This window comes from Strigops habroptila, chromosome 6 (assembly GCF_004027225.2).
Source record: "Strigops habroptila isolate Jane chromosome 6, bStrHab1.2.pri, whole genome shotgun sequence".
Lineage (NCBI taxonomy): Eukaryota > Metazoa > Chordata > Aves > Psittaciformes > Psittacidae > Strigops > Strigops habroptila.
This window is the reverse complement of record NC_044282.2, coordinates 63591636-63610490: the sequence shown is the minus strand read 5'-3', so window position 1 is coordinate 63610490 and position 18855 is coordinate 63591636. Positions and strand designations below refer to the sequence as shown.

At 37.4% G+C, this 18855-nt stretch overlaps 1 protein-coding gene across 21 annotated transcripts in view; it reads right to left on the bottom strand.

Moving 5' to 3' along the window:
* The window catches only part of MAP4K3 (mitogen-activated protein kinase kinase kinase kinase 3), a 79377-nt gene that overhangs the window by 17445 nt on the left and 43077 nt on the right, over positions 1-18855 (bottom strand). For 17 of the 21 annotated variants that reach the window (XM_030490704.1, XM_030490708.1, XM_032920031.1 and 14 more), the window contains 9 exons: positions 14874-14932; positions 13668-13706; positions 13333-13386; positions 9655-9697; positions 8683-8845; positions 7604-7713; positions 5794-5835; positions 3365-3449; positions 2147-2226 (listed from right to left, as the gene is read on the bottom strand). In XM_030490704.1, the coding sequence (XP_030346564.1) occupies positions 2147-2226; positions 3365-3449; positions 5794-5835; positions 7604-7713; positions 8683-8845; positions 9655-9697; positions 13333-13386; positions 13668-13706; positions 14874-14932 (675 nt within the window). The remainder of the gene's footprint in view (positions 1-2146; positions 2227-3364; positions 3450-5793; positions 5836-7603; positions 7714-8682; positions 8846-9654; positions 9698-13332; positions 13387-13667; positions 13707-14873; positions 14933-18855) is intronic. The other 4 variants (XM_030490702.1, XM_030490707.1, XM_030490703.1 and 1 more) reach the window with 3 other exon arrangements.

The window sequence follows — 18855 nt, the reverse complement described above, 5'->3', positions numbered from 1 at the left end:
GAAAGATAGCGCTGAACCCACAAGATATTTTTAAAACAAAAAAGAAAAGAAAGAATAAAAAAAATAGTACTTTTATTCCCCCCCTCACATAACTTCTGGAGTTTGTTGCCCCAAGAGGTGATGGAGATGGAAAGTATCAACAGTGTAAACAAGGGATTAGACATACTCATGTCCAACAGGTCCATAAATGGACACAACAAGCAAAAAGCCGAAATCCTCCAACATCCCCAATTCAATGACAGTAGTGGAGTCTGAGGAGAATAGACAGCAGACAGTGGTCATTGTCATGGTTGTTTCCTATTCCCACTTTAGGAAACAGATTATTGGGCCAGACAGACCACCCATCTCCTTTGCTCTTAGAAAAACAAACAAAATCCTCTACCAAACAAAAAAAACCACCCCAAAACAAACCACTCACTGCTGGTTTATTAGAAAGATCTGAAGAGATCTTGTAAGTTAACTGAAAGATTTTTCTGCCTAAGAGCGAGAGATTCATCTTGAAGCTGTCCTAACTCCTGGAAACATCAGCTACTTCTGCTTTGTCCATTAGTGAAGTGGAATGTAGTGAAAAACAACCAAGGATACTACTTCTGCTTTTACACTGAATTATGTCAGACCTAGAGAGTAAACAACAAAGTGAAACACAGAACTTGAAAATGCTACTAAAGCTCTATTGCCTGTTATTATAAATAAAGATGTAATAAATGGTTAGCACAGAGAGTGCAGTTGTATTCCTGAAGTCTTCTCGTAACCTAAATACACTGTAAGAAAAACCTACAGTAATAATCTACCATCCTGGCTGTATCCAAATTTAATGTGCAAGTTTGATTGATCTCCTCTAGCTACATAAGCATATTGTGACTTAGCAGGATTGGATCTGAGGATTAGAGAATAGCAGCAATACTTCAAATCTGCAGGTTGATTGAAATTGACCTGTCACCCATTCCTCCTGTTCCACACATGACTGTTTTTACAAGCACCTCTTCTCATCATTCAGTGCTCAAGTGCTCATTAAAACATGTCCCTAAAAGCTCACTAGGCAATGTACTACAGAACATGGTGCTTTGAGAAAACAAGGATGGATATGAGAGCATGAGTTTCATTACACTTATTCTCCTTGCCAATTAAAAACAACCCCACTCCCCAAAAAAACCCCAAACCAAACCCCCGAAAAAACAACAAAGAAAAAGACCCCGAAACAACCAAAACTTTCCTTGGTTTACCTGGCCTACAAGAATTATTGTATTAGTGATATTTCTCAGGGTAGGTTTTACAACCATAGTGAAGCAGCAGAGAGGTACCTGAGCTAAGTTTAAACTAGGTAACTCAAGCACCAGTATGATTATGGGTTACATGGAGCTCAGTGCAAGCTAGCTAGGCCTTTTTCTCAACACAACAGACATCTACAACGTCTGGACCCTGGAAGATGAACAAACACCAGTGCCTCCAGCTTACAGTGTGAAGGCTGTCCTTGCAAATTCCTCCATCTTGATGGCAGATGCATAGCTCCCTAAGTTAGGGAGAAGGCAGGAAAGAAAACAAGTCTCAGAGATTAACAGAAGAGCTGGAGAAGACACCATACAGAAAAGCCTGCAATTGGCATTTCCCCCTCCCCAGTATCCCCTCAAAAAAACCTCCTATTTATAAGATTCTGCAAAGACAGAGTTTTAATTGGGATTCAGTAAGCTGAGTCTCATCAGCAAAGCTGCTTTTAAGACCAAAAGAATGGAATCTAGTGTACAAAGGATCTCCTTGCTTCCCTGTAGATGACACACAATGTTTGTTCCGCATATTCTATCTTGTATCAAAGCTTTAAAGAAAATAGAAACTTTCATCCAAAATATACCAGGAAAATTCCATACTATTTAACAGATTATTTAACTGCAGGACAATGCACTCTGATGATGGTCAACACATTGATATATGCAGATCTCCTACTTAAATATGGTTCAGCCTACAAAAAACTTAAACATGACTTAAAGGTATCCTCAGTAGTAAGCATTTAAGATAAATCTCAGGTGTAGCTAGTGCCTATGTAATTGTAATAAAGACAATTTTTACAAGGATTATTCAACATAAATCTGAGTGGCTAAAAAAAGTGAGAAAGATGTATTTTTTCCCCCAAAATATTAAACCAGAAATATACCTGCTCCATTGATGTTTCATGAAGTTCATTGAGGTTCAGTGTGTAAATACCTTCTTCTGCACCAAATATCAAGTACTGATCTGCAAACACAAACAAGCAAAAAAATCTAGAAATTCTGACGTAAGGAAGGTGTGCTTTATAAGATTATGCAGATCTTTAGCAAGAAAAGACTTAGAACAATTACACAGATTGAAACAAACCAACCTGTAATAGTTACAGTGTTTGAAAGCATGGAAAATTAATCTTCCTAAGGAACCTTAGATTTGCGGATGGGGTTGCTTTAAGGCATTATGAAAGATCAATCTTCAGTCTTTTTTTGTGATTCCCATTGTTATTGGAATAAAAAACAGCAGTGATACAACATATGCAAGAACTCATGAGAAAAACTTCCTCATATATAAATTATCCTACTTAGACATTTCCATGTATTTTCTGACCTATTTATGGCCTTCTTTTGGAGTACTTTAAGAGGAGTATTGACTGGAACATTTTCTCAGTACTTTGAGGGTGCCTTACTTTTTGAACATAATTAATACCCTGGATTGCATTTAGGCATGTGAACAAGAGAGGCATCTTGTATTAAGAAGATATCAACTGCAAAAGATGGACTTCCATAATTTCAATGTCTGATAAAATCTAAGTGTTTTCTTGCTTACTGGTTCAGTAGCATGTCTATATAGCCTATAATCAACAGCTGAATTTGCAGGCAAAGCAAGTACAATGTTACCAATTATCCCTTTCATCAAGCTATATAATAAAGCACTAAAACATGTGCATAAAGAGACCTGCAGAAATCTGCAGACCAGAAAGATTTACGAAGAAAAAAAAAAGTGAAAGAAAGAAAGAAGTGAATTATAAAGAACTCAATCTCAACCAGGGCCTCCAGAAGTCAGAGTTTTTTTCCAAATGGATTAGGATCGGCATCTTTTGGACTAAAATGTTGAGAAGAGTCTTGAATCAAAACAAAAATGGTTTTTTACCTTTTATATGTAATTTATTCTCTTTAATCAAAGCTGAAATCTGTGCCCCATATATCTTAACATAACTAAAAAACCAACACTGAACTTCAGAGAGCAGTGGCATAATTAAAGAACTTCCGCTTATATGAAGAAACCTTATTTACAATATGTCTATTTTAAAAGGAATAGTCTTACTCATCTAAGCACTCTAGAAATCCGAGGGGAGGACAAAATGGATAAAATATACGTAATATATTACCTCTTGTATCTGGATTTATCCATGAGGTTGCACAATGTATTTTTAATGGACAGCCATTGAAAACCTTTGAAAAGCAAGCACCCATCTGTAGAAGTAAAAACAATTAAAAATATACTTATGAAAAACAGAAAAGTGACATTCCCAATAGGATTATTTTTACATTAAATAGTATGTGCTTAAGTATGTGCTTAAGTATGTGCTTAAGTATGTGCTTAAGTACGTGCTTAAGTACGTGCTTAAGTACGTGCTTAAGTACGTGCTTAAGTACGTGCTTAAGTACAGTTGACAAACCTGAAAAAGGTTCCTGAATTTTGTGACTTTAGAAAGTCACAAAATGGATGAAATTTAAAATGAAAAGCATCAGAAATTAACTTGTTTCAAGTTAACTTACTTTCAACACTGATCACTTTCCAAAGGGAAAGCTCTGGTAGATGATCCCACTCTTTGTTCAGCATAACCCTAATAAACTCAGTTTGCCTATTAAGTGTCTTGCATGGTGTAATATAATCAATCGCTCCATCTTTTTCCTAGTGAAGCACAAGCATTTATTTGTAGGCATTTATAAGAATACTTAGTAAATTTGCTTCAAGATGACAGAAAAGCAAAAGCCACAGCTTCCTTCTTTCCCCTCAAACATCAACATAACAATTACCAGTCCTATTTTGGTAAAAAAAAAAAGAGCTGATCCGCAGTACTGTTGATGAAAAAAGAACGATGCAGTAGTACAAAGAATTAGTAAAGTGAAATATTATCACTTACTAAATGATGATCAAACATAAGACCCAGTCATAGGTAAGGGTTGCCACCCTGAATATAAGCAGGCATCACCCCTATGCAAAGCTACATACTCTGCAGCTACAGAATGGCAATGTTTTCTATATTAATAATTTGTTAATTATTATCAATCTGTAAACTGGATTAACCAATAGCTTTCATGTTAACAATAACTAAAAAAAAAGTCAATAACCAGTTGCTGAATAAGAAAGTCTGCACACACTTCAGTTACTTTTTAACATACTGTATTATGAAGAGGAAAGAGGAAAAGAGAACTTCATAATTAACCCTTTAAAATGAAAAGCAGCAGCAATTAAACCCTTCAGACATGTCTCACTCTTGCACCACTACAATGAAGTCCATGAGTTCGTCTATATATATTTAAATGAGAGAAGAATCAAATTCATTAAGGTGATCAGCAAAACGTGGAAGACCCCACTGCACAAAGACAATGCAGAAGACTTCAGCACTGCCAGTACCACTGCAGAAGTCTGACTACCAAGGCAGGGAGCTGGTACATACAGAGAAAAGTAAAAGTCCAGTAATCCCAATGGCCTGGGAGAAAAACCCCTTCCTTACCCAAATTTTCATTATTTGGCAGCTGATGGAGACAGCAGGCAGTGCCAAATCAATACTTAACGGGAAGATTAGAAAGTCTGTTATACATAAGAGGTGGGGTGTGATGACGGAAAAGGAAGAGAAGGCGAAGAGTCTCTAACCTGAGGACCAGCAGAAACAGAGAATGGACGCACTACAAAGATGCATAAATGTGCAGAGAGCAGACCAATGCCTGAAGAAATGCCTGAAGACTCATTTGATCAGCTTCAGAAGTTTTCCTATTTTAGCCAGTCTCTTCTTACAGCTTCATTATATTAGCAACTCATGGACATTTTCTGATGGCCTGTCACTGAAGCTTGTGGCATAAGTTCAACACACGACTACTTTGAGCTATTTATTTTGCACCCTTTTTCTCATTCCAGTCACTAAATCTATCTTATCTCCCTCTCGCCATAATTTGGTTCTTTCAACATTAGGAGTGTTTCCAAATTTCTGTCATCCACTAGTTTAAAGCACACATTCCTAGGCCATGCATTACCTACATACAATGCTAAACGTACCAAGAATTAAGAGATCTGGAACAATCCTGTAATAAAGACTGGCCCTTCTCATCACAGAGCTCGCTAAAAGCACAGTGATAAGTCCACAGAGGTATTACAATGAAATTCTAGTTTGCTTTATGTTATGAAGTTGCACACAGATGTCTGTAACAGTTTCCAGCCCTAAGGCATGTATGAATCCTATCTTCAGAAGTTTTGAAGCCTAGTTTGTAGTACCCGAGACGCATCAGCTCCTCAGATCAGTAAGTACCTTCAATACGCTGAAAGAACTTCTGTGACATCAGTCACAGAACTCTAATTCATCACTTTTTAATGAAGAAGGTAACAAAAAAAAACCTTCCAAAGTTTACTTCAAGAGCACAAAACCAAGGGTGATTTCTGAAATACCATGCCTGTGACTTAATATTTCTAAGAGATACTGGCTTTTATAATTAAAAAAAAACCTCCTACAAACATTCAAAAAATGTACTCTCTCAGCTTTAGTAAGAAAACATGTCCCACTTCCAACATACATTTGTATGACTCAGTAATACTCACGTGTACTTTAGGTGTGGGAGGAAGGCCATTACTAATTGGTTTCTAGAAAATAAAAGTTAAAAAGCATGTTTACACTTACACGCACACATATGCATGAACATGCACATTCCCACACTGCAGCATAACCAAAATACAAGCTGAAAGTTTTTTCAGAATGCTCTTAAAAGCATTTGATAAATAATTGAGCATAATTACATTAGGAGGAAATAAAAAGCCAATACTTATATTTACATAAAACATATACAAAACCCTCCCTGTAGATTTTTAAGACAATAAATAGAGTTGTGTTGTATGCTTCTAGACTTTGATAACTGGAAGACGCTAGGCATCTGCTGGGACACTCCACTGTGTCCAGTGCCACATGTATGAGATCTGAAAGTCATGGCTGACCTTTGGCAACAGTCTCATTTTTAAGCATTAGGTTAGGCTACAGACCTTGCTTCCAACAAACACTTCCATAATTCCGTATGAGTTTGCTAACCACATCTCTCTAGTGACCACTCACCACCAACTACCAGATCATTTTCTTCCATTAAAACCTCTACTACGATTCCCTAGTACCTCCTCACTGAACGCCTGGATAGTCTCTTGTGCAACACTTTCACATTACAATGACACCTGAAAGAATGCCATATCCGGCAATACAATGTTTAAGCAATATTGCAGCAATTGCTCAATTGTTCACCATTACAAGCAGCGTTAAACTCTATCAATCAGTACTAGACCCACTATCCTGTATCACTATCTATTTCTCTTAGTAGAAACATGCTTCCAAAGAAACATATTTTACAGGTTAACACAGGAAACTTCAAACGCACCATTTCAAATGCCATGTTCAAAGCAGTTCAGGAAATAATGCTTTCCAAAGTACTGCTAAGCATTACTGGCACTTCCTTAAACCAAAACAAAACCACCCACAATATTTCTGCTCTGGTTCCTCTTCACTTCTCTCAAAAGAGCAACATTTCCAATCTCATCCTTAGAAGAAGCCTCCAAAGACTGCAGTTTCATGTTACATTTAACCTGATCTAACTCCAGATGTCCCACTCTCTCCCATCTTACATTCCCACTTTCGCATCATAGAGTGGCCACTATGGAAACCATCCACTGCTTTGATGGAAAATCTCACTTCAAAGAGGAGAAAGAGATGCAGGAATATTCCCTTTCCTTCACTCACAGCTGGATCAGATTACATGTGGGGTAAAACTGCATTCTCTCCACAAGTGCAACTTCACATGAGTGTATGTAGCTCAAGGCTGACTGAACCCAAGCTGCTGAAGCCTGAAACCCCAGAGCTCCAGAGGCCAGCAGGCAACAACTTGCATACCTGGACCCTCAATCTACATTACTCCATCTTTTTTCCCCTGACACCAAAAAGCCTGTATGCCTGCACCTGGGATAGAAGGAGGATTTGATTCAGTTCCTTTCCCAGGGGCAGCCAAACCCTTCAGCAAGCCATCAGGTGGCAGCATATTCCTTAATTTACTCATTTGCTTAAACAGTTATTGCTCAGTACAACACATTACATCTCTTTCACAGGATCTTGCTCTCATTACATCTCAAGTATGTGAATACAAGCAAGTAAATCTTATATATCCATGATGATGTTAGTTTCTAATGAAAATTAAATATTGATTAAAACTTCATTTTACGACTATCACAACTAGATCAGCAACTGCTTTGATTCAAAGTAAACAGGATGCCATCCATCCACCATAATTTCTATACTAAAAAGTGTGCCCACTACTTTTCATTGCACATGTAAAACAGTTGAGACTTTTAAATAAGACCTAGAAGCTTAAATACCTACCAGTATTTCCTTCTTTTCTCTCCTTGAAAAATTAGTGTCTCTACCTTCATTCTGTTGATGTGGTGATCCCTCTCGTTCACCATTTAATTGTACGTAACTGACTCCATTACCTAGAAAGATTCATATTTAAAAATGCATTCTACCTTCAACTCAGAGTTGTCTAGCCTAAAACCAATTCTGAATGGCCATAATTTCCACTTATGTCAGAACACTCATTTATGAAGCATATATGTCTACATGCACATAGAACCATCTATAGAGCACATTCAATTTCAGTTCATGGCTTTGGGTAATTAATATAACAACTCTAACATGGACATAGAAAGGGATGCAGTCACAGTTATGAGGAAAAGTATATTTAACATATCTAAAGTAAAACTTGGCTATAGCTAAAGCTTCAATTATTGATTCTTTATAAAGAGCCTTGAGACATTTCTTAGCACTAGATGCTTAAGCATTACAGTCAAATCTGTAACACATCAACTGCAGTACTAAATATATAGCAAGGAAGAGCTAGCAAGGTATAATTAAAGAGTCAAACATTAAGTTTGCTTAAAACAAGACAGTTTGTAACAACTCTCAAAGCATCAGACTTTAACAAAAGCATAAAAGAAACAGCCTGAGCAAAAAGTAAACACAATTTCCTGCTATCCTAGCCAACCCAGTTCATTATAAACAAAAGCAAACTTCGAAAGCAAAACTCTATTATTGAGATGTCAAATGACAACCATAGTTGACACACAGGGCCAGAATCTGAAACCTACAAACAGGAAAACTTTTTTACTCCCTGTGATAACCCCAATACTCTATATTATGAGCCTGTTGCTTAGAAAAGCAATTGTGTCACCAATGGTGACAGCAGGAATGGTGTCACTGACTTTACTAGAAAGTACATTTGACTCTCAAGAGTTCAAGCATGCTTTCTTTGTGCATGTTGGCTTTTGTGCATTTTCTTTTACTTGCCCCCCATGGAAAAATTACCACACTACTCTAATTTTGCATAGGTGAGGATGTAGAAAAAAAATACTGTAAGATTATTTAAGAAATATTTGTATACTTCTTGGTGTCACTCTTATTACCTAAAACATTAGATTTCTGTGGAGGTAACCGAGGGGGTGGCGGCCTGGGTGGAACCTGAGATGCAGATTTTGCTGGACTCTCTGATGTTGGGCATCTCTTGATTGTTCCTTGGTTATCGTTTTCAGAAGAATGAGTTTCTTGGGGGATAAAGATGGATTTAGGCTAAAAAAGACATAGTAATAATAAAAACATAAGGAAAAAAAAAGACTCAAGCACCCAAGCTCCTTCTCAATGACAAAAAAAGTCACATGCAATATTTGGATCCTCAAATTTTCACAAGTGAACTAGTAAAGCAACATGTTCTGCCATGCAAATCTGTTTCAAAAAACAAACTAGAAGGAAACGCACAGCAATAAGGAAAACCTTGTTATCAACAAAGGACAAATTCAAAATCATTATATTCGAGTCATGCATTAAAAAATTACTAGCCATGTGGAAATGTCGTTGTTTATGAATACAGATAACCAAACCAGACATTTAAGTAGAAACTAGAGGAACATTCAATGATACAGCTAGAACTTTGTGTAAAGAATCCCAAACGGGATGTACCCACAAAGGGCAACACTGTTTAGAAACTTGCTGCACTAATGCTGCTTGCAAAACCCTTCTCAGTTATGCAAATATAGTGCAGGAGGGTAAGTAATCAAACCCGCAATTTTTGCCAGAGGAACTGACAGCCAGACAAAAAAAAAAAAAAAAAAATGGATATCTTTTTATTTTTGTTCACATTAAGATAACTTCAGTGTAAAAAGATTCATGTACTCTTCAAGTGGCAGCATACAAAACCTTATCTGATCCAGGCATGCCCCTGAAGATCACCATTCAGACAGCAAAACTTAGCAAGCAGATGCTTTATTCAGCAGCTCTTTAGTCATGGCTCAAGTGAGAGAACCATCAATACAGTCATTTAGACACTTCTGCATTTATATACAGTGCCCTATTACCTGGGCAACAAAATCCCCTTCACTTACCTTTGGTGGTAAAGGAGGTGGCACTTTAGGTTTCATGGTAGCACTACAAAGAAAAGAAACAAAACACTGTTATCCGGTGTAACTCCTTGAACTTTGTACTGTGGTGCTCAAGATACAGAATTTTATAAATGACATACAATAAAGACCATTAACTTGCCATCTGCACTATTATATCCAAATAACTGCATCACAAATACTTTCAAACATTCTGTTATTGCTACGCATACCACAGATACTATCTGAAATAAAACTATCACAGATCCTCCCTAGAGAGCACGAAGTGACATGAACTGATCTGCTGAAGATGCACATACTTGTGGAAAAAAAAGTAGGGAGGTGCAGAGCAAACCTGATATTTACTCTGCTGAGAGAAGAAAGACTTAGGGTATCAGCGAGCTTTTCTAAAGGGCCATCTGTAGGTATATAGGGCAAAGGGGAGTTACAACAAAACTGAGGAATAACATTCCCGACTTCATCAGAACAGCTTTATACATGAAAGCAAAATCCACCTGCAATGGACGGCTATCCCACTGTCTGGGTTCTTTGGGGGTTTTCTTCTTCCATGAGTTTCTTTTTTCAGAGAAATCTTAAAAAAGACAACTTTTTAAATGCAAGAACAATTTAACAGCTTGGCTCAACAGTACAAGGTATCAGCAGGAAAACTGAAGCATCAGGAGCACCCTTCCTCTGCTGGTTCTGTGTTTTAAAGAATATGTCTCATTTAAAGAAAAATTCCTAAATCCCTAAATGTTGGGTTTTCAAAAACTCTTACACTGCCCTGTTTCCTAATCTTTTGGAACAGAAAATTACTGAATACATTAGGAATACAGCTGTGAAAACTCAACATTCTTCTTGACATTCTTGCACAATATTTTCCTTATTTTTAAATTATGTTCCAAACTGTAGGGAAAATATCCAACTAGTAAGATATCTACTTGTTTACAGATCGACAACTTGTCTCCTTTGCTTAATTCTTTTCAGGAGTTTCTGTCCTGGCATCTTATCAGAGAAGCTGGAAGGAGACTTCAGAGAATGGGTTATCCTGTGTCATTCACTTCAGCTGCTATGGTGGTGGAAATTCTTCTCTTCATAACATTGGGACCAAGCTTCGGTCCTCAGTCATGTGTGTCTAAGCTCCAGTTGTATTTTCTCTCATATTCTTCCCTGCATCTCAGACAGTCATCACAGTGTTTTGGGGCAGCTAAATGTGTAAAAAAGAAAAAAGCCAACCATTTGGCATAAATGTGACAGATGTTTGTACAAAGGCATATGCCCTGGTTTCAACAGCAAGGTTTATGTGCAGTTTGGCACCGCTGATCACACAGAGCACTGCCCCAATAATTTCTGCTTTCCCAGCTTCCATAAGCAGGAAGTTCAAGCACCATCAGCTTTGCTGCACATGAAAGAAGGGGGGGGGGGGGGGGGGGGGGGAATCAAAACAGTAAGAATTATTAAAAGAAGAATTTTATTGTTCCCTGAAGCATGTGGATTCTCTGCTATGAATCACCCAGCTTTACGCAGTGAAGAGTCATGCAGTGGCATCAGTTTGGACTGGAGGGCATACAGCAGCTTCATTGTTTTTGTTCTGGACCTGACCGATGTCACATGTAGTCTTCAACTGCAGCTCCACCTCACAGAATATAAATTGAACAAAAGCCTTGAATCTTCAGTGGGCTCCAGAAAAAGATATCCAAGACCAAGCTGATGAACCAACATATTGCAACAGAGCTTTGGGGTCAAGCAGATACCAAGAGGAAAGGCACAGATGCAGAATCTGTCTGATCCAATGTTGGGGCATTCAAGGCTTATCCCTGTGCTTACAGGAAATTGTGCTGCCCTCTCCATAGGATAAGAGTATCTAAGATGAAATAGAGGAAGAAGCAAAAAACACCAGGACTTTTTGGAAGACCACTGGTGACTGTCCTTAAGGTCAGATGAGTTAGAACCTCTCCAGAAGCAATCAGGTTCTTTCTTGCTTAACCTGAAAAAGAAAACCCACAGAAACACCTAGAAACAGCTAGAAGCCAATGCTGTTTCAAATTCTGATGGAGCTTGTGCAACGAACAAGGATCTCAAAGCACTGGACAATGAAATCAGTGCAAGCACTTGAAGACAGCAAGGATCAAGAAGTTCCAAGCCCTAGAACATTACTGAAGTTGATGATACTGGCTGTAAACAGAGCAGGGGGGAAAGAGGGGGGAAGGAGCAAATCAAGCAAAAATGAACAGACACAGAGATGTACATCCAGAGATTAGTACGGATGGAGGAACCAAGCTGACACGGTTTGGAGCAGTGCAGATATCCAGAGCATAATCACTGAAGGTTATCAAAGTGGAGCTGGTAGTATGGAGCTACAGGAGACATTACATCCTATAGTGCAGAATGCCTGAGTTACCACTACCAAGGTCTATCCAGCTATGAACAAAGCGGGTTCTCAGCTCGGTCCAAATACAGGGGAGCAAATCAATGAGTAGCATCATCAACCTCTTCATCTCACAAACAAGACATGGGAGCTTCGTATTATCGACGAACTGCACAATCAATCATGCCTATAAACAACTGCTTCATAATGAAATATGAAGAATTTCTTACGGAATTAGGAAGGGAATGAAGCCTGCTAGAAACTGACTAAAAATCATTTTTGCTTCTGTAAATATACTTGTGTCAAACTGCAAACATACTTGTTTTTTGAAAAGTTGACCATTAAACAATGCAAGTTTAACATACTTGTCACCTAGGTGATATCAGACACTATCAGTAGCTTTACCTTTCTTGAAGGGGGCTGTCCCTCATGCTCAGTACAGCCAAAAACCCCACTGTCTTAGTTATAAAAGAACAGCAGTAAAATAACTCAAGCGAAAAAGAGTTATTTGGTTCTCTGTAGGAGACAGATGCCAGCAACAGATAATGCATGTTTTACAGGTTTCTGGTATGAAGCAACAGCTTTCAAAATTATCCATTAACAAAAAGTAAACGAGAATTCTGTCTCAACAGCATCTTTCTTTTTGGTCTTTACATCAGACGTATTTAGGAATGTAAATTTCTACATACTGGCTGTGAATTTTAAATTGTTTCAGCTCTCATCCGTCAATCAAAATGAGCCCAATACTTATACTTTAGTATGAGCATAATTAATTTAACACATGGCTATTGATACTGCCTTTGTAGTCACATAAACCTTGCTCTGTGGTAAGGGAGCCAGCTCTATTCCAAAATCAAGCACCTGTACAAGCATCTTCCTAGCTGAGAATGTGGACTGAACAAACTCAATCATCTAGAGAAGACAGTTACGTATCCATTTTATGTATTTTTCATTACCTTTATTTTAACATACTACTTATAAAGATGACACTTTATGGCACTAGGGTCAGAGGAAGCAGCTCAATGTACACCAAGTTTTTGTTCAATAATAAGATGATAAAAAGACAACTGTATCAAGTGAGGAACAGATTGCTTCCCCCTAATTTATCACAAGTTTACCAGCAGAATAAGAAAACATTCAGTGATGTAATCTAGGAACAAAATTAAATGCCTATCTTTAAAAATGCTGTAGAAGATGAAGAATCCTGAGCTACCTGGGATAGAACTTAATTGAACAACAACAACAACAACAAAAAAATTCATCTATTCAAGAATCAGCTTTTATATATATAATTTTTACAAGAAGAAAGGACTTACTGTTTAGCATCATCATCTGCATCATCATCATCTTCTAAATGTGCCACATGACCCCTAAGAAAATGAACAAGGTACTATGGCTGAGTTGTATTAAAGTTACTTGGCTACTGAGAAAATTTCTGAACTCAAAGGCTAGTACCTCTTTTACAGAATTTAACTGTCTTTTAGCTTTTTACAATTACTCTTTAAAGCACAGCTGCAATTGAAAAAACTAAGCTTCTCCCATATCCCCTCAGCAAGTACAGGGACAAACACAAGCTAGTTGTGCCAGACATAAGAAATCAACACACAAATAACTCTGAAACACAGAAGAGGGAAAAAAAGAATAGAATTACCGCTGATGCAGTTCTTCTTCAACTGATTTTAAGAGACTCCTTCAGCATTAAATAAGAATAAGAACACAGTTTAATTGTGGCATAGAAACTTAATTATCGAAAGTCAGGGCAAATGCCCCTATGATTCTATGAGCAAATAGTCCAAAGCATGTTATTTCAGCTGGCTTTCAGAACATACATCAAACATCCACACACAAATGAACATAGCTACTTTTAATTTAATTATTATGTTTTTACACAACACACATTCATATGCATTTATTAATGTATTCCTATTAACAGCAGTTCCTTGTACTGTAAAACAAGGACAGTCTTAAGTTGATCCAATTTAAAACAAATCTGCACTATCCAAGAAAATCATAATCTTAAAATCAGACTGACAAAAGGATTAAACTGCTATTGGTATAAATTAATTCTTTCCTAGTTATTGTTGTAACATTCTGAACTCTTCATTTCTATCTCTTTGAAAATGCAGACAGGGAGGAATAGCAGGCAAAACACAGGGATGAGAAACAACAGGATTTTGGAAGATAACAGTATTCATATTTTCCCCAACTAAAACATTGCATGCAAGCATCATGTTCACCATCACATTTTTAAAATATGATTTAATGTAACAAAGCAAAGCTAGGCATCTTACTTCTGACATGCATAAATGTAATTACGAAGTTGGGTTGGAAAGAAAAATTACACGGAAAATTACTTCAGATGATCAATAAAACAAAATTATTAAATGTCTCAACACAAAGTTAAAGGACTTTGCTGAGGCGGGTAAGTTTTAGTTTTTAAAGCATCTACAATTGAATCTTCCTAGTGTCCTACAACACAAAGAAGAGCATAAAGCAATGTCAAAGAGCAACACTGGTAGTTCCTAGATGGGTAAAATTGTGCTCTGTGGGACCTACCATGCAGAACATTTTGTTAACAAGCAGACCAAGATAACAAATGGCTCTTAAAAGGAAGCTTATGGCACCATAGAGACAATATGGTCAACACAGCCTCAAAGATTAAAATGTGCTGTAATTCTGTATCATTTGAATTACTATTATTTTAGATATAAATACTTATCTTTGGAATTGTAATTGATATAAACAAGCTTGACATTCTACTACATCCATTTCAGCTAATGTATTTAACACATTTGTGATTTTTGTATTAAAATAGTCTTGAATGAATTGAAGACAGAAAATGATTCTGCTTACTCACTTATTTCCACCCAAGAAGTAGTCACACTGAGGACCATGACCATATTCTAGCTGTAGATCCTACAAATACAAGAGAATGAATCCTTTAAGATGAACAGCATCAAACACCCATCCTGTACCATGCTGCTGTTATCCCCTCTGCCTCACCTGAGCTACCAAACAAGCTCATTCCTTTGACATTCCTGGTCCCTAACACCACTCTCATGCACATCACACCAAAGAATCTCTTCTCTGCCAGTTTGCTGCATCTCTAATTCTTTTTAAAACTCTGACCTTAGCCCCTTCGTTGGACACACAGATCCTCTGCTCAAAGTCAGTTGCAAAAAAGGAAACAAAGCAACAACAAAAATAACACAACAACAACAAAACCACACGAAAAAACCCCATGACAAACCCCAAAACAAACAGAAAGGACTTTGTGATCTACCAGACCCTGTAGAGATCCCTGCCATTCCTCACTGGCACATTGTAGTATTCATTTCAGATGGGGAGTCATTCTGGCAGGGAGCCTGAAATGCCTTTACCACATGGGGACGTTAAACAAATAAGCAGAGAGGACAGTAAAAGTGGTTTTTACAGCTCTAGTTACAGCAATACATATTTTAAGGATAATTACATATGTTCTCGTGTATACTTTAGGATCACTTTTTGTATCAAAAATAGAAATACAGTACCAACAGCAAAGTCAAGCACTCAAGCAACCATGCAGCATGTGCTACTTAAAGAAGTGGCAATTCAATATGGCATACAAATTTAATGCATTAATGGAAATACAGCGACCATACTGAAACACCATCAAATCTGCATCTGCCAGAAGGATACTGCTATGATTAAAGAGTACTTTTTTGTTCAGGTAGATCACAACTGGAAAAAAATGGACATAAATTTGCTCTCAAAATACTGAGTACATTCACCAGGAGAAATGAATTATTGATCACCTAAGTTAGTGATAAATGGAGCAACACTGCTCCTTTCCAGGAAACTTTTTAAAGGTCTCCAACATCTTCTGTTGAACACGCCTCTTTCAGCTGCAGCCCGTATCAAAAGCATGCCGTACTTCAAAAAGATGCCCAGATATCCAAGCTATAAGACTAATAAGCTTGGATTAGATGACAACTAGTCATGGAGCCTTTTAAAAGGGCATTTTTTTAAAAGCAGAGGAAAAGTCTCACACCAGATTTGCCAGTGCCCCAAGTTGACAAAGCAGAAATCATTGCAGCTTTCAGTTCCAGACTGAAGGGCAATCGCTTTAATACAAAGCTATGTGTATTGTTTTCTGCACTGCAAGGAGTTCCGGGTTGTTTATTGCACCCTCAATTCTGCTCTGTAAACCTAAATAGTAGTTTCCACATGGGTGTTTCTACCGCAGCTGTCAGTAGCATTTCATTGCTTCAGTGACTTCCTGTATTTTTCCAAGACAAGTTGAGATTGTGGAAAACAACAGTGTGTAACTGATAATTACTTGATGTAAAAGAATACATAGATCAGAGGGTTGAATAAAAATTGCAAAGGCAAACCCCATGCTGGCATTTCCTGAACCATGGAGAGACTGACTTTTCAATCCTTGTATCAACTTTATTAAACATCTTTTTTCCAGAATAAAACACCCCTCCCCCCCCCCCATCCTCTTCTATGGATCTGACTCACAAGGGCCACCCGACCTTCCCTCTAGACATCTGCCAATGGAGCTAGAAAGTTAGGTGACAGGGAAGAAGGGCTTGCAAGTGATGTGCAAGCAGGGCGGAAAGCTCACTCCTTTCCAGGAACGTGTCCAGGGCTCTGCGAGGCAGCAGGTGAAAGGGGTCAGCCCTCAGTCATGGGTATCTTTGATCCCTCCTGCTACCCTTATTTCCCTTCTTCACAGTTCATCCTCCTTCTATACCCCAATCTCTATTCCTCCTGCTCCAAACAAGCTCAGCAAGTCTCCTTCCCTCAAGAAGGCCACCCTAGGCCATCTGCAACTTCAGTCTCTATCACCCCCAACATACGCCACCTTAGCCAGTCAATTCCCTTCTGCAGATCCTCACCACCACAAAGAAACACAAATTTAACTTTCTTTACTGTAAGTACTTGTATTACTTCTATGCAATCTCAAAAACTTTCACATGCAAGCACAGGTATTTTGAGGATTCAGGCTCTAGAGCAGAAAACGAGAAGACTGAAATCGTAAGATGTCACCAGACTCACAAAGAGGTTAAACAGGTTGTGAGTAAGAGGACACCCAAAGAAAGACTGGGAGTCTGTTGAGAAAAATTACCCTCCATCAGAATAACTAAATCTGAGATTTTCACCTTGAAGTGACAAGGTCTATATGTTCTATATGTTGCAAAATCCCATTAATCAAAGTGAATGAAATCAAAGAGAAATCAAGATCTTATACTGGACAGAGCCTAAAATGTCTGTCCGTTTTCATTTGCACACTATGCAATGTACATCTATACACATTGTACAACAATGACAAAAAAATAACAGGAGAAAATAATAAACCCTCCACAAAACATAAGAAGCCTTCATCTGTCAGACTTTTTAAGCCTTACTGGAATTTTCTTTATGAAAAATGACATCTGCCAGAATTACTTATCTTTAAATGCTTTCAAAGGACAAAAGCTTTGTTTTGATTCAATTTGCTACTGTGCTGCCTATTAACATTTATTTCACTATGATTCTAATTGGATATGAATATTTTTTGCCTTAAGTAGCTTGTTAGTGTTCTTCTAAGTTCTTTAAATACTGCTGGTTTTCACTCCAAATGTGGTGAAGTAATCCATTGCTAAGGAATGGATTCCTAATTCCTTCTAATCCAAATATATCCATATAATTTTATAAATCTTCTAGCTACATATTTGATACAAAAACCATCAGTAAATACTGCATGCATCCTGCAAAGCCTCCAGTGTGCTGTTATACTTTATCAGAACAACCAGTATAACTAGATTTTTTTAAAGCCAAACATATTTAACATACATACAATGCTGATGTGTTAATTAAAACTGTTTAGATGAGACAACATCAACACAGAACAAATCTGAGTGACTAGACAGATATTTTCCAAGAGAATCTCAAGATTACAGACAGTAGGAATGAAAAGAGGTCAATAAATCTTGGTGTTAAATCGAAGATGCAATCCCAGATTATTCTGTTTCAGCCTGAGGTTATCAATGACCTATTCCTGAACCAGCACAAGTATGTACAAGACACAGCGTTATTTGCTGGCAATGATCACTTTGGAGAAAAGGTAATACAGGGAATAATTACCAGTTCTTCTCAACAACCTGGGTAACATTAAATGAAGAACTCGTGTGGAAAGGCAAATCGCACCTTCAGATAAATCATATGTGCAAAGTAATCAATGACTAAAACCAGTATAAAGACTTCCTCAAAGACAAATTTGGTGGTAAGGCCATGCCATGAAACAAATTCCCCAGGAATGATCAAATCTACAATACCTTCTGCAGTTCAAATTTTAAAACCTGCTATTTTTTGCAGAATTTCATGATGAATTGTTACTGTACTTTTGACAGTCTTATGCTCCTAATTTGTTCTGTAGGGCTGAGCTGTACTTGAAATCTATTTTTAGGTATTCAGTCCTTAAAAAAAAAACCAAAGCTGAATGTATACAGTGAACCAGCAATTCACAGCTACTTCCTACATTTGCTGTTCCTGAAATCTAGTGAGAAACAAGATCATCTGAAGTAACAAAATTAAGACTTTAAATCCAGAAACTGCTGAGAACGTAACTCTGAATTTCAAAGAATATAAATCACCTTGGGACTACTAACATATCAAACAAGAAGGCACATACACATCTCTATTTGTCAGTAAAATGATTAAACCATTCCTATCAGACTGCTTCATAAAAGATGTTAATTTTAAAAAGAGAGTAATATCACCTAATGTATATGCTATACTTTTAATGCCTTCATTTCAATTAAAAGTGCATTCTTGATTTTCTTTAGATAGCCTGACACCTCAGAAATAGCAAG